At 50.1% G+C, this 17,794-nt stretch overlaps 7 protein-coding genes across 7 annotated transcripts; 3 read left to right on the forward strand and 4 right to left on the reverse strand.

The window, feature by feature from the left end:
* Positions 1–894: 894 nt before the first annotated feature.
* On the reverse strand, positions 895–2,944 carry J7T55_015529 (alcohol oxidase; the record flags this gene model as incomplete). Its single annotated transcript, XM_053139772.1, has 2 exons — positions 895–2,347; positions 2,406–2,944. 2 exons carry the CDS (start codon positions 2,942–2,944, stop codon positions 895–897), a joined length of 1,992 nt encoding a protein of 663 aa, XP_052997251.1.
* A 752-nt stretch (positions 2,945–3,696) lies between these two features.
* Positions 3,697–4,489, forward strand: J7T55_015530 (uncharacterized protein; the record flags this gene model as incomplete). Its single annotated transcript, XM_053139773.1, has 3 exons — positions 3,697–3,761; positions 3,998–4,057; positions 4,117–4,489. 3 exons carry the CDS (start codon positions 3,697–3,699, stop codon positions 4,487–4,489), a joined length of 498 nt encoding a protein of 165 aa, XP_052997252.1.
* A 159-nt stretch (positions 4,490–4,648) lies between these two features.
* J7T55_015531 (uncharacterized protein) lies at positions 4,649–7,530 on the reverse strand (the record flags this gene model as incomplete). Its single annotated transcript, XM_053139774.1, has 9 exons — positions 4,649–4,803; positions 5,392–5,671; positions 5,753–6,024; positions 6,183–6,243; positions 6,297–6,442; positions 6,523–6,682; positions 6,735–7,074; positions 7,129–7,426; positions 7,479–7,530. 9 exons carry the CDS (start codon positions 7,528–7,530, stop codon positions 4,649–4,651), a joined length of 1,764 nt encoding a protein of 587 aa, XP_052997253.1.
* Positions 7,531–8,629: 1,099 nt separating this feature from the next.
* On the reverse strand, positions 8,630–10,480 carry J7T55_015532 (uncharacterized protein; the record flags this gene model as incomplete). The annotated part of the gene is made up of 4 exons (XM_053139775.1): positions 8,630–8,809; positions 8,872–9,747; positions 9,825–10,120; positions 10,183–10,480. The coding sequence occupies 4 exons, from the start codon at positions 10,478–10,480 to the stop codon at positions 8,630–8,632; spliced, it is 1,650 nt and encodes a 549-aa protein (XP_052997254.1).
* A 742-nt stretch (positions 10,481–11,222) lies between these two features.
* On the forward strand, positions 11,223–11,850 carry J7T55_015533 (uncharacterized protein; the record flags this gene model as incomplete). The annotated part of the gene is made up of 2 exons (XM_053139776.1): positions 11,223–11,391; positions 11,462–11,850. 2 exons carry the CDS (start codon positions 11,223–11,225, stop codon positions 11,848–11,850), a joined length of 558 nt encoding a protein of 185 aa, XP_052997255.1.
* A 1,382-nt stretch (positions 11,851–13,232) lies between these two features.
* J7T55_015534 (uncharacterized protein) lies at positions 13,233–15,499 on the forward strand (the record flags this gene model as incomplete). The annotated part of the gene is made up of 7 exons (XM_053139777.1): positions 13,233–13,287; positions 13,351–13,432; positions 13,500–13,611; positions 13,765–13,882; positions 14,264–14,396; positions 14,457–15,171; positions 15,233–15,499. 7 exons carry the CDS (start codon positions 13,233–13,235, stop codon positions 15,497–15,499), a joined length of 1,482 nt encoding a protein of 493 aa, XP_052997256.1.
* Positions 15,500–16,125: 626 nt separating this feature from the next.
* Positions 16,126–17,629, reverse strand: J7T55_015535 (uncharacterized protein; the record flags this gene model as incomplete). Its single annotated transcript, XM_053139778.1, has 4 exons — positions 16,126–16,726; positions 16,776–17,073; positions 17,129–17,255; positions 17,411–17,629. The coding sequence occupies 4 exons, from the start codon at positions 17,627–17,629 to the stop codon at positions 16,126–16,128; spliced, it is 1,245 nt and encodes a 414-aa protein (XP_052997257.1).
* Positions 17,630–17,794: the final 165 nt, after the last annotated feature.

Here is a 17,794-nt window from a genome sequence, read left to right on the forward strand (position 1 = left end):
CCAAGAAAAAGATCCTTCTCGCTGCTGCCGTTGCCTTGATATTGTTGATTACTGCAGCAATTGTGGGTGGCGTGGTTGGGTCTGAGAAGTCAGACAACGGCAACGTCGATAGCAATTCAGATGACGGTCATCATACCTCGATATCTTCTACTTCAACTTGAACTCCACCAAGCCCGACATAGACATCCATCACCACCTTAAGCTCAGTCAAGCAAGGTTCGAGCCTGGCGGTAGCTGGTTGGAGGAAGAGCCAACTGGGTCACGAAACAACCCGAGGCTCTAAGCAGTACGGACAATGGCACAGACATAGCTTGACTGACTATGCCAATGACCCAAAGCGACGTTGATGGAGATGAATTGGAGCTTGAGGAAGCCTCGAGCCACACCTATCGCTGTTATTTCCAGCGTGGTTGGTATATTAGAGAGTTCGCGTTGAGTGGGACAGATTGGATCGAGCTTGGCACGATCCCGATGGAATGAACTTGACTTGTACGAAATGTGCAATCAAGCGTCACACACATATCCGAGTCGTGCTATGATATGTAATACTTTGGGGGGCCGGGGCGAAGGGCGGCTGGATGGCTTTCAGTCAGAATGATTGATTGGAAGACATGATAGATGCTCTCGCAGTATGTACATTAGGTTCGCTCCGTCATTTTTTGAAGATGCGGGGTCACCACTCGGCATGCTCCTGTATACTATCACCAGACTTAGGCAGCAAGCATACAGTCGCACAAGACCCAGCATACTGCGGGGATTTAAGCCTCATGAGTGAGCAAGGCTGTGTGGGTTCGAGGTGGCTTGGCTAGCTTTATTTTACAGAGGAAGCTGGAAGAGAAGATTACTTCTAATGTAAAGTAAATATTAATTCCTGAGATCAGTATGATTCTATTATTACTTTCCGCCTAGGATAGCCTGAGAAGCCTTTTCACTCAGAATGAACGTCGCAATAACAGGGAAAGCACCAGGAATCCTAGGGAAAGCGCTAGCATCCACTACGCGGAGACCTTCAACGCCTCGGACCTGGAAGTTCGAGTTGAGCACCGCTAATTTGTCATCGTCAGCACCAATAGGGCACGTGCTTGTAACATGGTGCCCGAAAGTGTTATCTCGGATGAATTGCTCATCAGCCTGAGCATCCGAGCAGGTTCCATTGGCGGTATAGCCAGTTGGGCATGGTGGGCTCGTAATGTTGACAGGGCCGGTAGGCCCCTCAACGCGCTGCAGAGCTCGGCGACCCCATGCGACGAAGTCTTTGATGGCTTCGATATCCGTCTCGGATCCCTCAGTGAAGTACCTGAAGTTGATCTCCGGCATCTCCGTGGGATCTGAAGAGCGAAGCTTGACGTAGCCGGCGCGGTTCTGTGGGTGCATGCGTACTGAATGTATTCCCCAGGTATTAGGCGGCTCGGTCCAGGTCTGACCCGGCGTAGCTGGCCAGAATCCACGAAATGCAAATGACCCAGAGAATGCAATGACATCCCTCTCTCCATCGGGTGAGTGTGCTGTTTTCAAAGTGAGAATGTTAGAATTTGGACCGGGGTTCGTGTACGGGCCTTTTCCTTGAAGCCAGGCGTCGTAGCAAGGGTCCGGAAATGTCGCGCCGTAAGTACAGTTTGAGCTTGTCAAGCCATCTCTTGGCGCGTAAGTGAAGTTCTCAGCAGCAAGACCAGTAACTGCCATCTCCTCATTATCTTGCATATTAGTCCCCACACCCGGGAGATCCACAACAACTGAGATGTTGTGCTCAGCGAGATGGGTGGCGTTTCCAATACCGCTCAGAAGCAGGAGCTGGGGTGTGTTAAATGATCCAGCGCTGACAATGACTTCCTTCCTCGCAGAAACACTTTTTAATGTGCCTTGGTTTGAAGCTGTCCATCTTGGGTCACCCTTGTAGACACTCTTGCCTTCAAGAAATTCCACACCAACAGCCTTAGGAGTGCTGGTGCTATTTGACTTTCCAAAAAGAATGCGAGTAGCGTAAGAGTTCAGCTGAAGATATAGAGGGAAGTTTTCGTTGACAGTTGAGATGATTCTGTCCCTAGCACTAGAGCGACCGAATGTCTTGTTGGCGTGGAAAGGCAGAGCCCATAGGCCTTCGGTAGTGTCTCGGCTCGGATCCTCGTAGTTTGGGTCGGCCGTAATGAGTTCTTCGAGCTGGTTAGGGTCTTTTCCTAGCTCTGAAATCTGAGCCTTGAGAACATCCACGGCCTGTTGGCCACTGGTGTACTGTGTGCCATCGCCAATAGCAGTCTGGAGATATCCATCAAAACCATGACCTGCCGTTCCTCGGGGCAGGTACGTGTTGTTCTCCAGTTTAATGAACAAGTCGCGTGTATGTTCCGCGCTGTGTTCAGTAGCATTAGCTCCGTGGCATCTGTGGACAATAATTGGGGTTTTCTTACTTCCAAGTCGTGTCATTGGTGATCTCCGCGATATAGTTCCAATCACTGTCACTGGGAAGGAAGACCGCACCAGCGTTGATGATAGATGAGCCTCCAAGAACAGCACCACGGGGATAGTTGACTCCCAAGACCACAGAGCCTTCAGGCTGGCTGCCCCCAGGGCCAACCCAGAGGTCCCCATCTGGCTTCCTCCATACAAGATGAGCGTACCTCAGATCTTGTTCCAGATCGTCGTAGTGCTTGACATAGAAGTCCCAGTGGAGATTATCGTGGATTCCGGTCGTAACGAAGTAATCGATGACATTGGATGAGGGATCGGCAAACTCATCGTCACCGGCCTCGACAAGTAAGGTCTCGAAACCGGCGCGGGCGAGGTTGCTCGCCAACGGACCGCCTCCTGGACCGCTGCCGATGACGATGTAATCGAATTCGGTCTTGTTAGTGCTGCGATACTGGAGTCCGTGGGCGCCAGTAACAAGCAGGGGTGCCAGCGCAAGAAGACGGCATACTGCCGGAAAAATACCAAATTCTTGGCTCATCTTAAACCAATATGTGGCGTGCAATTGTAAGAACCGGGCCGTGTCGTACCAAAGGGAAGACCAATCTCATGTGCATTGGGTTCCTCATCATTTATCTAGGCAAAATTACCGTCAGCCCGATAATTGAAGGCTTACACTATACGCGTAGCTAGGAAGGATTACAGTAGAGCGAATACTTGCGGTCTTATTTACTAGGGGTGAGGTCGGGACTATGTAACCTAAACAGGAGTGGGTTTCTGTATCCGGCTATGGTCACGAGTGGGAGGGTGGCTGGACTCCAATTCTGATTTGGGGAAAGAATCGTAGCTGACAACTACCGCTGCACTAATACCCCAATGTCCGTTAATTTGCGACATTGCTATACAGTAGTCTATATTATAAATAGATTGCAAAGACAACTGAGAGGAGAAGCAGCAGCTAAGACCGTTATTTCTTGCTCCTAATTGGGAAAACCAATCGCGCCTAATGCGAGGCTCAGGAGTCGGCCGGGGATGCAAATTCCCATGATGTATAATAACCTTGTTTGCGTCATAAGCAAGGCTGTGAGGGGTTGTGACGCGCACAATTAGCTGGGGCGGGGAGGACGACCACGGAACTTTTAGTCGTGTCTACTTGCATAAAAGTCCTGCCAGACTCGGTGCGGCATTCAGTTGGTGCTCAAAAACCAGAAGGAAGAGTTATTCGGAAGACTCCACGTCCTCTACTCTGTGTTGCACGAAATGCGGACGTACAAACTACTCTCGAGATACAAGATGTCGGAGTCGGCCGACAGACAAGTACTCAGCGGCGAGCTAGACCGAGAGAGACACCGTAGGTGGTAAGCTCAACCGACGGAGTTGTGAAGGGTGGAAATAGGCTGGACCTAATCCGTATGATGAAACATTTACGTGCCCAATACACTTGCTATAAAACAAGCAGGTCTTTGTGTCTACAACTGCATGATTCGCGAATTTGATCAATCCACAGATCAGTCCATGAGACCGATTCTGCTAATACCTCCTTTGCTGGTTATAATAAGACATGAAATGATGCTAAGGTCGGCTTTCTTGTTAGGCACGGCAAAACCGACATATTGAGAGAGCTCCTCAGAGAGCCAACCATCGACCCCGAGCCGTGCTTCAATTATTTTATCGAAGTTGTGCTTCAAGGATGGCAAGCTCCGAATTCTGCAGCGTGGGATCAGAGGAGGAGATTTTCGATGTGGTGATCGACACGCTAGGTCGTGAACTCGTCAAGACCGTTCACTTCACTCTGCGGCTGGCCTGCCGGGTAGGATGCTTGGTCTTGGCCAAGCAACTGTTCCGCGCTGCTGCCCACAACCCTGAATTGAGACGGAAGATGTTATCAATTCAAGAGAACAGCCAGTACAGTATCAATAATATTAGCCAACAAAAGGGGAGTGAGGCGGCTTCCTCTAATCACGCTGGAATCGTCAAGTTCCTCTGCGAGCAGGAAGGAATCGAGGCATACGTCCGACATATTAAAACACACAACGGCTACGCAGTATCCCACCAAACTGGAGAGAACCCAAATGCGGAGCTGTAAAAGATCCTCATTCCGGTCTGGCCCGAGGGCTTGAATCTGGCCGATAAGAACGGAGACTATCCGGTCGACTTTATCATGTTCTTTTCTACAACGGGCAGCCTGGCACGCCACACAGTCTTGAGGACATATCTCCGTCTAGGCCGAATCGGCTCGATCCTACTAGGTGGTGAAGCCATACGGCGTGCGACGGCCAAGCCGGATATCGCCCTGTGTCAGCCTTTGGTCGTTGAGGGTGGCGTAGACCCGTGCACGGTGGTTGAGCTTGACGACCAGACCGGGAGTCCTTCGCTGCGCAACAAACGGCAACCGTTGAGCTAGCTTGAGAGGGAGGCGTTTGCGGGGTTGCTCAGGAGCATGTGCTCGTTAATGCGTCTAACCGTTTCGACAGAGGTCTTGCTCTGATGGTGGTGTTTCAGTGACGGCCCGGTTGCCGCAATAGAGCTGATGCTCTACTAACTGGTACTCGGGAGGACTCGAAGAGTTCCCGGAAAAGTATTAATCCAAAATTCCTCTTAAAATGTGTATGGTCGTGGTGGTTGACTTGTGTAAAGATGAAAATTTGGAAAAAGTAATTGAAAAGTGGAGGTGAGTTGTGAGAGTGGTTTGGAAATCAGGAGCCGGGATGCGGGAAGTTGTAAATTGTCAACAAACACGAATACTTAACAAAATTCGGAAGATAGCGGTCACAAGAATGATGTTTTTGTCTGGTCTCTAAATTATAATGCGTCGCTGGTGGGCGAGCAGAGATAAATATCAATAATAGCTGTAGACCATGGTTCCTTCCGCTCTACCTCTAATGTTCGAAACAGAGAATGTAGAAAATCGTTCTATCTGATAACCTCCAATTTGACTGCCCCAGCTAGCGGCAATCGTTACCTGACAGAGCGTCAAATAGTACTAACATGGGTGTCCTGTTGCTTCCTGCTTTGTGGAATTCCCCTGCGTCCCGAGTCTCATGAACGGGACAAAAATTGCACCCGCCCCGCAGAAGGCTACACACGTGAGGAAGGTTCTGTTGTACCGGAGCATTGGATCCTCAGCGTTTTCCGGGGAGAGCTGTATCGAACTATACACGGCTGTCGTAATTCCCATGGCTACCGACGAGCCAAGACGGGTTACAACATTGACTATCCCCCCGGCTAGTGATTGCTGGTGAGGAGGTAATGATTGCATGACGTATATCTATGAATGTTAGCAGAGTGCTCATAAAACACAATTGAGTGCCACCGTAGTAGAGAGGAGGGTTGAGGGAGGCTGCCCTACATTTGCGACGTTGTTCTGGAGATCGCCCCCGGCAACAGTGAGAATCATCCCTGGAAACATAAAGGCCCAGTAGAGACTGTCTTGTTTCATAAAAGCAAAAAGAAGGCCGGCAGAAATGTATCCGACGGAGCCGAATGCCATGATGAGGGTATTGTTGATGCGATGGAGACTTTTTGCGGCCAAAATATTCCACATGATTCCACCTAGGATCATTGGAACGAGATGAGCCACTATTGTCAGGGCAGATAATTGCTGAATATCCTGCATATAGTCTAGAGCAGCCCGAGTTAGTGCGTTCTAGTTTCAATATTACAGGTTATTGTTTGTGAGTTTGAAGCCAGAATGAAAGCAAGGGCTTATCAGAGAAGTACGGGGTTCATTCTTCTTCCGATGGACCAGGCAAGATGGAATAGAAATCGAGAAATCTCACAGGTGAGCCAGAAAGTCGAACCCTGGAAGCCTATCATGCCTAGAAGTAACACGATGATAATCTGTTCAAATGAGCTGACAAGTTTCATAGAGACCAGGACTGGCATGCACTCACGAGCGTAAAATTCCGATCCTTCCATATTTGAGGTGGCATCAACGGCGTAGGAAAGAATTTCTCCCAGACGAAGAAAAGCAGAAGCAGAGATACTCCTATGACAAGTAGGGCGATGATGTGAGGCCGATTCCAGCCGTCACCGGGGCCTAACCTATCTAATATTAGTGTTGCGAATTTCGGGCACAGATCCAGGGAGCAAAATACGTTAAGGCTGCTGTCAGCATACCCGTTCCTGAAACTGTCATGATTGTGCCAACGTAATCGAAGTTCTTCACGGCTTTGAGCCGTTCTCTTAACGGACTTCGAGCGGCGAAGCTTTCAACGTTGGGAACCGCCCAGATCGCAAATACAGCGAGGCCAGCCCAGACAACAGCCACGAAGATGTACTGCACAATGTTAGAAATGTGTGTTCGATTGAGCGGGTTCTGAAGTACTTACAGCTGCTCGCCAGCTGGATATTGAGGTGGCTACACCGCAGACAATACTGCCGAACACGAACCCTAGGGGATTGCCGGCGCTGAAAGCAGCAAAGGCCGAGGTCTTCCTCCTTGAAGGAGTTTTGTATGCTGCTCCTAGGATGCCCATTGCGGGAGGCACCACCATGGCCGAAGGGATCCCGAGTGCACCGCACATGATCAGCATCCAGTACGGGTTCTGGGCGAACCCCGTCAGAAGAACGAGAGCACTGAATGAACCCATTCCAACTATGAACATGAGTTTTCGACCAACCAGGTCTGCCAACTGGCCCAGAGCCAGTTGGAAAGCCCCTGCCACAAGACTGCTTAAGGCATGAGCAATGTAAACAACGGCAATTCAAAGGCAGAACGCGCACCTGGTTGAAGCTGTGATCCAAGATATCTGCCCCTGCGTCATGCCCAGATCGCGACCGATACTGGCCGTGACGATTAAGCAAACCCCGGTGAGAAATGACGATGTTGCCGTGGCAATCGTAGCTTGGAAGACGAACGATACCTCCTGAAATGTGTTTTTGAAGCAGTCTGGACGGTCGCCGAAGTAATTGTTAATCCCGTTGGCCGCGTTATCTCTCTCCGATGCACCCTCATCCGTACTCAAAGTCAACGCCGAAGTGGCGGGCCCAAGCTGGGCTGGAAGGGGGATCTTCTCATCCTCTTTGCTTGCTCTCAGCACTTGCACTGTCACAGTGTGTGCCATAGTCCTTACCAAAGCTGGACGAAGCCTTGCGACAGTTCAGTCTGGTCGAAGAATCAACCATCCTTCAAGCAGTCCCTCGAAGACATATCTCCCCCATAATTTGACCTGTAACTTGGCTAGTGGGCTAAGAGCCGATAGCAGATCCGTCGAGGCGACGAGGCTTACGCACTTGCTGCGCGAAGTCACGAAGGAGCAGGGCCGTGCCCGACTGCACCGCATGCATACTCGTGCAGCTGCCCGGGAGGCTCGAGGGCTGATATTGCAGTTGCAGCAGACCAAAACACGAACTGAAATGGATGCGCACAATAATATCACACGGAGATGTTTACCAAATCTAGAAAATATCATGTCTATCGCTGGTACGACGTTACGCGTGTTTTCACGCGTAGACGTGCTGCAGCGTCAAGCTCGTGAGCTTACGCGGCACACTGCACCCTGCATTCCTTCGTGGACAAGACCCTGCTAAGGATCGATCGACCGCGTTGTAGGTTCTTGAACCACCACCACAGTGCTGAATGTTCGAATATGAATTAATCTATTCCGCTAGATGGTGCGTTGCAGCCAGTCTGCGGGCCGATTATGTGAGTATCTGACCGCGTTTCAACTAAGGTCTGGCATATCAAGAATGGGTTCGTGAGTCATGCTGAATGTAGTTGAGTAGTCTTAAGACTCTCGAGCCTGCGATTTGACCTCAGCTTGCGTAGTTCTGACGGAAGGAGACGAGACAATAGAATCAGAGTCAAGGTTCACACATGTGCGGCGACCTTGAGCATCTGCGTCACGAAACCTTCTACACTGTCTAGACAAATATTCTACAAATCTCATATTGGAGAATAGAATAAATTAAGCTTATCATCAGGTGGCATGCTAAGAGACTGAAGTCTTATTTTGCATGAAGTGTGATCAGTCCATAACTCTACTCGTGTGGCCGAAGGTTTGGCTCAATCCATGCAGATGCAACCCTCTCACGCTCGTTGAGCCTGATCATCCGAGGTGCCTGGAGCTTGAGGTCAAGCTTCAGCCGGATCTCGATAGATCAGGCCATGAGACGTGGTCTTTGTTTGTAGACTGCGGGAGATTGTATCCGCTATCATGTGATGTATCCTAACCACGCGACCCACGGCTTGAATGTCGACGAGGACTTCGAGACGGCCTAGTCTCTATACACCAGAGTCTATGTCAGGCTGAACAATATTATCCTTGGCGGCATAGCTGTTCCAGTTAGCACAAGTGGAGGTGAGTGTATCGTAATCGTAGGTGATTTCTGATTCACGCTCAAGCAACTGCACATCGAAGCCCGCAGAGGAGTGCCAGGCAATATGGCAGTGCATAAGCCAAGCCTGTACAACGAAGCAGTTAGTGACGGCCAGCAAATAATCATGAGCGGGCGAGTGGAGCTTACACCTGGGTTATCTGTCTTGAGGGCAATCACCATGTAGCCAGCCGATGGCAACATGGCCGAGTCTCTGCGGGGCGCATTCACCAGAGTCAAGCTCCCAGTCTGAGTCTCATCGAACTCGCCAAACCCAGTTCCAAGCACCCAGAAGTCATGGCCGTGTAAGTGCATCGGGTGGTCTGTGACAAAGGGAGAATTCACGACCAGATACACCCACTTATCTGCATCTGGAAGCCGGATAACCTCTTGCGCCCTGGTCCACGTATCATTGCCGTCGGCCACCTGTAGCAGTGTCGGATTCTCCCACTTGGTTCGGAAGACCGTCGAGTTGAAAGCCCATAGGGTGGTGTCGTCGATTGTTTGCATGCCGAGGGCATTTGTACTGATCTCGTCACTAGCGGATGCGTCTATCGCCAGGTATGGGACGAGGTTTGAAGCATCCTCATCGAGACATGAATCAGTATAGGAATAAGCAGATGTCGTAGGGTCGGCGGTAGACGAGTTGTCGTACCGGATGATACCCTTGATATTGTCGGCGGCATCATTGCTGGAGCAGGAGGTTTGCGTGATGGACCGCAGCCAGAAGTCACCACTAGTCAGGTCCTTCGCTGTGACAATAATATCATACCGCTCGCCCATGCCGATACTTAAATCGGTGGTATTATAAGGGACAATGGGGACCAAATCGTTCGCGATGACTTCCAGTGTGTGGTTATCGATCATGAAACGGAAATGATTATCTGCGGCAGCATTCACCAAGCGGATACGGTATCGAGTCCCAGCCTCAAAAGTGGTCTCGAATCTGGACCCTGAGGTGTCGTTGTATGTATTGGTACCATTGATAAGGCCATTTTGAGGAGTTGCAGGCCCTGTTGTGGCGGCCTGGTAGAGTATCGAGTCGGCGGTTTCCTGGTAGATCTTTAGTATAGAGAAAGCGAGGAGGCGAGATTTGTACTTACATGGTACCAGTCATTTAGAAAGATATGTCCAAGGTCAACATCATAATCGGCACTTGCCGGACCATTGATCAGTATTCCACCAAAGAGTCCGTCCCAAGTTTGCACGTAAAAGTGAGAGTGGTACCAGCTGGTGCCATACTGGACCGCACGCCACGTGTAGGTCAAAGAATCACCGGGGGCAATAGGGCACTGAGTAATACCGGACGTTCCGTCCATTTGGTTTGTGCCGTTTTGGCGAATTCCGTGGAAGTGAATGCCGGTACCGTTGTTTTGCAATGAGTTGGACACATGAACAACTATTATCCTTCAGATTAGCCCAGAATGCACGATGCGATGTCAATGCTTGTGGTCAACTCACCAATGGTGTCACCCCAATCAGCTATGATTGTGGGACCTGGATAAGACCCATTTACGAGTTGGGCTGGTATTTCAACTCCATCTGGAGCGACCGTGGTGTTTTCGATATTAAACCAGTACTCCCTAATGACGCCGGTATCGGGCGCATCGTCGTAGTAGTTGGTAGAGAGGTCATAACCATCGCTCCAGCACGATCTATCAGAAGCGCTGTTCACGCATGCTGTGGCTCTTGGTTGCAACGAGGCACCGAATGCTCCTGATACACCAGCTAACAATAAAAGAAGGGAGTTTGAATACATGCCGATTCTTGTTGGCATCTGTCAGGGAGTGCTTAATTCGGTTGAAACGGTTGAGTCCCAGACCAAAAAAATGAGCGACGACAAGAATGATTGTTCACTGAAGCATCAGCGTCCCACACCTAGAAATGGATATGGGGCTCATTTTGCCGTTTCTCATTTATCTATCATCGATACAGACACTGAGTTGATGTACCCCAGCACTTCCCTGTTGCACAGGTAAGCCGATCCACGCAATGCGTCAAACCTGGACCCACGCCCCTATCTAAGAATAAAATTCCCGATATGTCACCGGTTCGTGCACTTCTGAAGGAAATGTTCTGTGTGCGCCACGCTACGTGCGAGTGAGGCTTCTAATTAGGGTTGCAATGAGGTTACACTGCTGACAAAGAGACAACGAGTTAGGTGACGCATCCTGAAAGGCCTGAGCGAATGATACATTGTCCAGGAGCTGCGCCGTTCATCCAATTTTATGCGTAACGCGTGTACCACAATCTGCAATCTGCAACTCGATGCCAATGCAGAAAAGAATCCCATACATCCATCGGGTTCACCCGACAGTCTTGAAATTTCCATGTTGATCTATTATTTTGTTCCTTATTTCTCATTTTCAACATTCGCTCTCTGGTTCAGCACTCTCACTTCGACTTTCGTTTCTCATACGGCTCTTACGTCCAAAGAAACCTAGTTGTTACTCCAACTGCTGGCCCCACTTGTTTTCAGAATTACGTGCCAGACACTCAAAATGCAGTTACGGGGCCTTTTTCATCTTCTGTTGCTTGGAGCTGCTGCGGAATCGGCCCTTATTACTCCAGCTGGCAAGCTGGGAAAGCGTGATATTGAGTACAATACCACCCTCTATGCGTACGGGGCCGACTCGACGGCAATTCCAATCGCATATAGCCTCAGTGACGGTTCGTATTAGCCATGGACTGGCCGGTTGAGGTTATTTGCTTGTTCTAATACTTTCCCCCAAACTGTCAGGCCTCCTCTACATAACCGAAAGTCCTGACGACAGTTCCGCCAACCTCACGTCAGTGACCTGGGATGTGCCGTTCGTCAGCGACGAAAATTGGGTCGTCAACGCCACATTCCCCAACGGCACGGCACTGGGCTCTCTATATATCAGACCTGACCAGGACAATGCCGTTGGCGTTTTACCAATGACCCGAGCCTCCGATGTCAATGGCACCGTCACTGGCTTCGCTCGGTTCGCTTGGCAGCTAGTGTACAATAACAACACTTTGCTAGAGTCAAAGTTCTGGGCTGAGCCGACGGATACTGATGGGATCTATGCACTAGTATGGAACTCGGGCGGGGACGCCCAAGATGGTAGCTACGATGTGGTAGTAGAGGTGATTGCGGACTCCTGAGTCGGCTAATTTTTGAATACGGGAGAGCAAAGGCGAGGATCTAGATACATGTAGGCAAATATTAATGTACAAATTGGCAACAGTTTTTTGTTCCATATAGTAGCATCATGAAGCAATGTTCCAGAAAGGTAGCTCCAAACTGTGTAGGTAAAGTGGTGCCGTTTCTTGGGCAGGCAGAACCAGGCGCTCGTTGTTCCCGACGAGCCTCTCAAATAATGCCCATTTCTAACCCTGCGACCAGCACCTGCTGCCCTCCTCTGGGAACAGGCTGTCTCTTGCCTGCCGTTTACCGATCTGCTGCTTGATGAGCAATCCTGGTATTTCCAATTAGACGAAAATATGTGCGGCTGCTGCAGTTCTGCAGGTCTCCATTACAACTGACCCTGCCATTCGCACGCATATCGGACACGCGGCACTGCATCTGCAAACATGACGTTGCGTGCAGCGGAAATTTTTCTTATCTGCCTGCGCCTTGTTATTTCCAAAAGTCCCCGTGCTTGGCGTAGTGCTTGAAATGGTCCCTTGCAATTATGGGACGGGATTACCTACTAATCCATGATGGTGATCTACAGTAGGATTATACTAAATTGAGTAGGTTACCTGTAGTAGATCGCAGAGGCCCACACCACCCACTTCTCTGTACAACAACGGGGAGGACAATGATAGCCGCGTTTGCTAGTATACTCTGACGAACCCTTCCAGGACTGCACAATTTGCTCGTGCTGCTATCATGAATCCTACTCACGAGAAACGCAAGGCGCAGCTAGTCTGACGGAATTCCCTCAACACTTTCTGGCCGTACTCGTACCAGAACGACGAAGCTCGAGACCGTAGTCACCGGTCGACATTGTAGATCCTCTGCCCCACATGCGTCACCCAAGTCCACGTCGCCGAAAGCCACCATCTCTTTCAGAGAACCGGTGAAAATTACTGCTCTAGGTCTGCTAGAGCTTGGAACCCCACAATTATGCTAGTTGAGAGCATTCTGTCCCTCCCGTATCTACTATATTCTGGGCGCCCTCATCATGTTTGGCCCATGTGAGCCCATCTCAAAGTCGTGGATCGGCTGGCCACCGCCTTTTGGTTACTTAGGCTGTGGGAGCAGGGAGCAAGAAGAATCTTATTATCAAAGCTAAATTTAGCATTAGAGTGTTTACTATTATCTCAATGGAGGAGACTGCAGTATTTGAAACAGGGTAATGAGCTGCCTGGCCATATTTCGATGTAGGAAAAGCCTCAACCATGGCTGCAATGTCCGTGTTTACCCCTTTGCTTTACTCTTTCTTATTCTATTCAATTCGATTTAATACTATCTACTGATCTATGCAAGATAAAGCGATGGGAAAGGCTAGTGCAGTAAGACCAGTGGCAGCATGAAAACAATGACCAATAGACTGAAGGCAGAAGATATTCATTTTGTGGATATGAACAGGGAAGGTACAGCGTCGTCACTTGATCGGTTTCCGTGCCCAATTGCGGATGATCAAAAACACTAGATAGTGCTGACGGTGAATGAGTTGCTTGAGGAAGGATCCCGAGGCGTCGGCCAGAGCATGCGGCGGGTGGCGGATGCCGAAAAAGAGTAGGCTTTGCACGGACCAAAGAACACACGAGTCCTCAGTATGGGCACGGTTCGTGTTCAAGTGCAGCTATCCTTGTGACCAGACTTACGGTTACCGCCTGTGCGGTATGGCCATCCAAATGGTCATGCACATGCATTGTGCGTTGCAGTATTCTGCGGAGCACAGATCCAACGGCACGGTAAGTGGGCGGCCCAGCCCCACCGAACGCGGTGTACATGCTGTGTAACTGGGGCTATGCTATATCTAAACGCTTACGCGGTGAGTGGGAAGAGAGTCACTTATAATTACTCGAATGTGTTGTCGACAAGGGCATGCCGGTGATAACATGCAGGTTCGTCCGGAGAAAGAACAGCATGACACACCAAGCGGAGACCAATCGTCGATCGCAAACTCTAGAAATTCTATTCCCGTGCTGCGATTCCGATGCTTCCTGTGCCCGCGGCTTGCAGGTCTGGCAACGTCCTGTCCACTTAGAATAGGAACGCATATCTCAGATGCCGCTTCGTGTTCGATGAACGAGTACAGTCGTGTGTGGATGATTACGACGACTCGCCGTGCGCTTGCAGATGACCAGGATTGTGTATTCTCACGACGAAATGGCTGTGCCTGGTGATCTCTGGCTGGCCCTGTTGATCAACGGCCGCCAAGAGCTTCGTTGATCGTCCAGAAGGAGTATTTAACATTGTTTGAGCGCAGATCACTGCAATGAGATAGAGTAAGCTAGATACTGCCCAGACAGCCCGGTGAAGGTAGCCTAATCCATGCCATCATGTCTGCTCGTTACCTTACTAGTCTGTTGCTCGGAATCTTTGCTACTGTTTCTTTGGCAGAAGGGTACAATCCTGCACCAACGAATCAGTCAGATGGGCTCGCCGCGACAGCTCTCGCTAACTTGAAGGCATATGTGGCCTCTTCCTCCAATCAGACTTGCACTGTTGAAAATGCGGCCAAGCGAAGAGAGTGGTAAGTCTATTGCCTTCAAGTCTTAAGTTCAATGATTACTGAAACGTGACGTCTGTACAGGGGCGACCTGTCCGTAAGCGAGCGCGTTAACTACACCAGTGCAGTAAACTGCCTGATGTCCTTGCCCTCGCGATACAACAACACTGAGTACCCGGGTGCCAAGAGCCGTTTCGACGACTTTAATGTACCCCATATAGCGCAGACGCTCACGGTTCACTTCACAGCCAACTTCTTGTCTTTCCATAGGTACTTTGTCTGGACTTTCGAGCGGGCGTTGCGTGACGAGTGTGGCTACACGGGTTACCAGCCCTACTGGAACTGGGGCAAGTGGGCATACGACCCTATCAACTCGCCGCTCTTTGACGGCGGCGTTGGTAGCCTCAGCGGCAACGGCGAGTTCGAGCCACACAACTTCACCAACGGACTCAAGGACGGGGACGTCGCGGATTATATCCCACCCGGAAGTGGTGGTGGCTGCGTTACGACTGGGCCCTTCGCCAATTACACAGTCAACCTGGGCCCTATATCGCCCACCTTGGAGGAGCCTGAGGTTGTTGCTGTGAACTCCACGTATGACTACAACCCGCGTTGCATGAAGCGGGATATCAGCTCGTGGGTGTCGTCGCGCTGGACGACGGAGCAGAACGTCACCGACCTGCTCACACAATGGGACAACATCATCGACTTCCAGGACAACATGCAGGCCACCAATATGACTGGCAATTTTGGCGTCCATGGTGGCGGCCACTTCACATTTCAGGGCGATCCGGCTGGTGTAGGTACCCCAAGATGCTTCCAGGTCTGGCATGGCAAGTACATCACTAACATGGCAATAGGATATCTACAGTGCTCCCGGTGATCCAGCTTTCTGGCTGCACCACGGGCAAATTGACCGCGTGTGGTGGATCTGGCAGAACCAAGACCCAGAGAGCAGAACAAGTGCTTTCGGCGGCACCATTACCTCCAAGAATGAGCCCCCAAGCCGTAACGGGACTCTCAATGATACAATTGACGTTGGCGTGAATGGAGACATAATGGAGATTGCTTTGGCCATGTCCAGTGTTGGCATGACTGGCGGCCCATTCTGTTACGTCTACGTCTGATGCATTCCCCCATCAAAACCTTGGTTACGTATTTTTGGCGAAGATGGCAAGAATTTGACCCTTGTTCTGGGGGACTGAGTGTCAGGTGGTATGCAATTTCGCGCAGAGAAGTAATTGGCTTGTCTTACGAGGATGCTGTGGTGGCTCCCACTTTCGGTCAAATAACATGTAGCTTCTTGATGTAATGGTATATAATGGCTATTAATGGACAATAACTGCAAAAGTCTTACGGCGCTGGTCTGCGTACTCAATTTTCAAATCTCTTAAGCTGACATTGAAAGTTGAAGGATCTTACGAAATGGCAGAGCAGCACCCATGTATTAGAAGCTTACGGAACTGGAAAGGTCCAATGAACTACCGACCCACATTGCTAGTATTCGCGGCGTCTGACTGAGTATCAAGCCCACCATAGTCCAAGAAGCTACAAGTTTCGTGTGGGCACTTGGCTAGCGGTTTCCAAGGTATCGATGATGTTGGATGTCGAAAAGGTCAAGGTAAAGATTTTCTCGAGATCACGCAGAGAACCCTCAACAGCAGATACAGAGCATGCAAGTAGCAATATTTTCGGACATTTGGATTCAATTCAATAGATGTTGGACGGCACACTAAAGAAAAAACGCGTTGCATCACTCCTGCTTGATGCAGCACTCCAATATCGAAGGGTCTGTATCTGGCCGGGTCCAGACTTTGACAATTTCCAGTCCACAGCTGTCTAACAAAGCTCTCCACTGACTGAGCGACCTCTCCATTCCTGAATGATAGAGCATCATCAGGATATCATGAGAACTGCACTTGATATCGACACCGATATCTGGCAAGACATATTCCTCAATCAGGATCTTACTGTCTGTGTTCATGACCTGCACAGTTTTAGACAGGAAGACGCGGATGCTGTCGTCGTCCCAATTGTGCAGTATCCATCGCCAGAAGTATGCCTTGGCTCCTTTGACCGGTTGAGGTGTGAAGAAGTCGTATGCCTGTAATTCAATGTCTGCCATGGACGACTTGTCCACAGCCGCAATCGTTTCTGGCAGTTCCTGCAAGATGAGACGCCCAGGCAAATTGGGATAAGTCTGACGCAACTCAAGAATGTCTGCACCACGATTGCCTCCTACATCTACCAACAAAACATCTTCGGAGTCATTCCTGAATGCCTGTCCGAGTTCGTTCGCGAAGGGGTAGATATGAAACCACGGAATATTGACGGCACGGTTCTCGACCATCAGCCTGTGGTAATTTAGTACAAGTTTTACAACAATCACAAAGCATAACGTACGTGTCAAACCACTGCTTGTGCTCGGGGCTGTCCCTGAAATGCTCCCACATCATCTTCCCGCCAAATGCGTACTGCGTTGGATCCATTTCCTTTGGTCTGCGTGGGAATTGCTTGAACCCATGTTCCCGCATATATGGCACAATCTTAGCCGCTATCGGGAAGAGTAGCTCGTTTTCGATCTTGACGCCGGCCTGGCCATGCAAGCTCGCTGCAATCTTGCTGAGCTCGTTTGCCCTGTACGTGTTCCGACCGGTCTCATCGCAGATGCCTGCTCCGGTCAAGACACGCATGATGCGAACTGCGAATGGAGTCAGGAAAGTATCGTGGCTTTCGAGGCATTGCAGGCGACTTACTGATGAGTAGCTCGTCAGTCCCGACTTTTCTGGCCACCTCTGCAGCAGTGATTGGACCACTTTGTTCATTGATACCGGGCAGCAATCCCAACTCTTGAGCCATGACCAAGCACACGCTTTTCAGTGGCTACATCGGCTCATCTCGTCAATTTGTCTTTTCTCGCCTCGTACACACATGAAATAACGAACATTCAAACGAATGATCACTTGATTGATTGAAAGCCACCTATGATTTACGGAGAGACTCCAGGGCCGTCAGGACAGAAGGAATAATTTACTTACTTGCCATAGCTGCGTGCCCCAGTACTCGGCTGGACCCATTCCAGCTATCTGCACGTTCTGCGTCGATCTTCTGATCCGCTCTCCTGCGCCAACTTCTCCCATAATGCGAGCCTCGACGGCGTTGGAGACATCGACAGCAAGCTGCCTCAGTTCTCCAGCCTGCGTCTCATCCATTTGATACTGCTTGGCGGTGACCCCGTTACTTTCGTGTTGGGCCATTTTCACGAAAATGTTTGAGGCGTACTTAGATGGCGTGAGCAGAGGGTAGGTTGTCGTCACGAAACACCGACTCGGAAACGCGAGAGTGAAAGTAGGGGCCCAAACGGAATCAAAAGGTTCTTTAGACGTCTCCGTAACGAAACGATTGGGTCCTGATGATGCTGC

Source organism: Diaporthe amygdali (genome assembly GCF_026229845.1).
Source record: "Diaporthe amygdali strain CAA958 chromosome Unknown NODE_5_length_1802954_cov_64_987939, whole genome shotgun sequence".
NCBI classification, from domain to species: domain Eukaryota; kingdom Fungi; phylum Ascomycota; class Sordariomycetes; order Diaporthales; family Diaporthaceae; genus Diaporthe; species Diaporthe amygdali.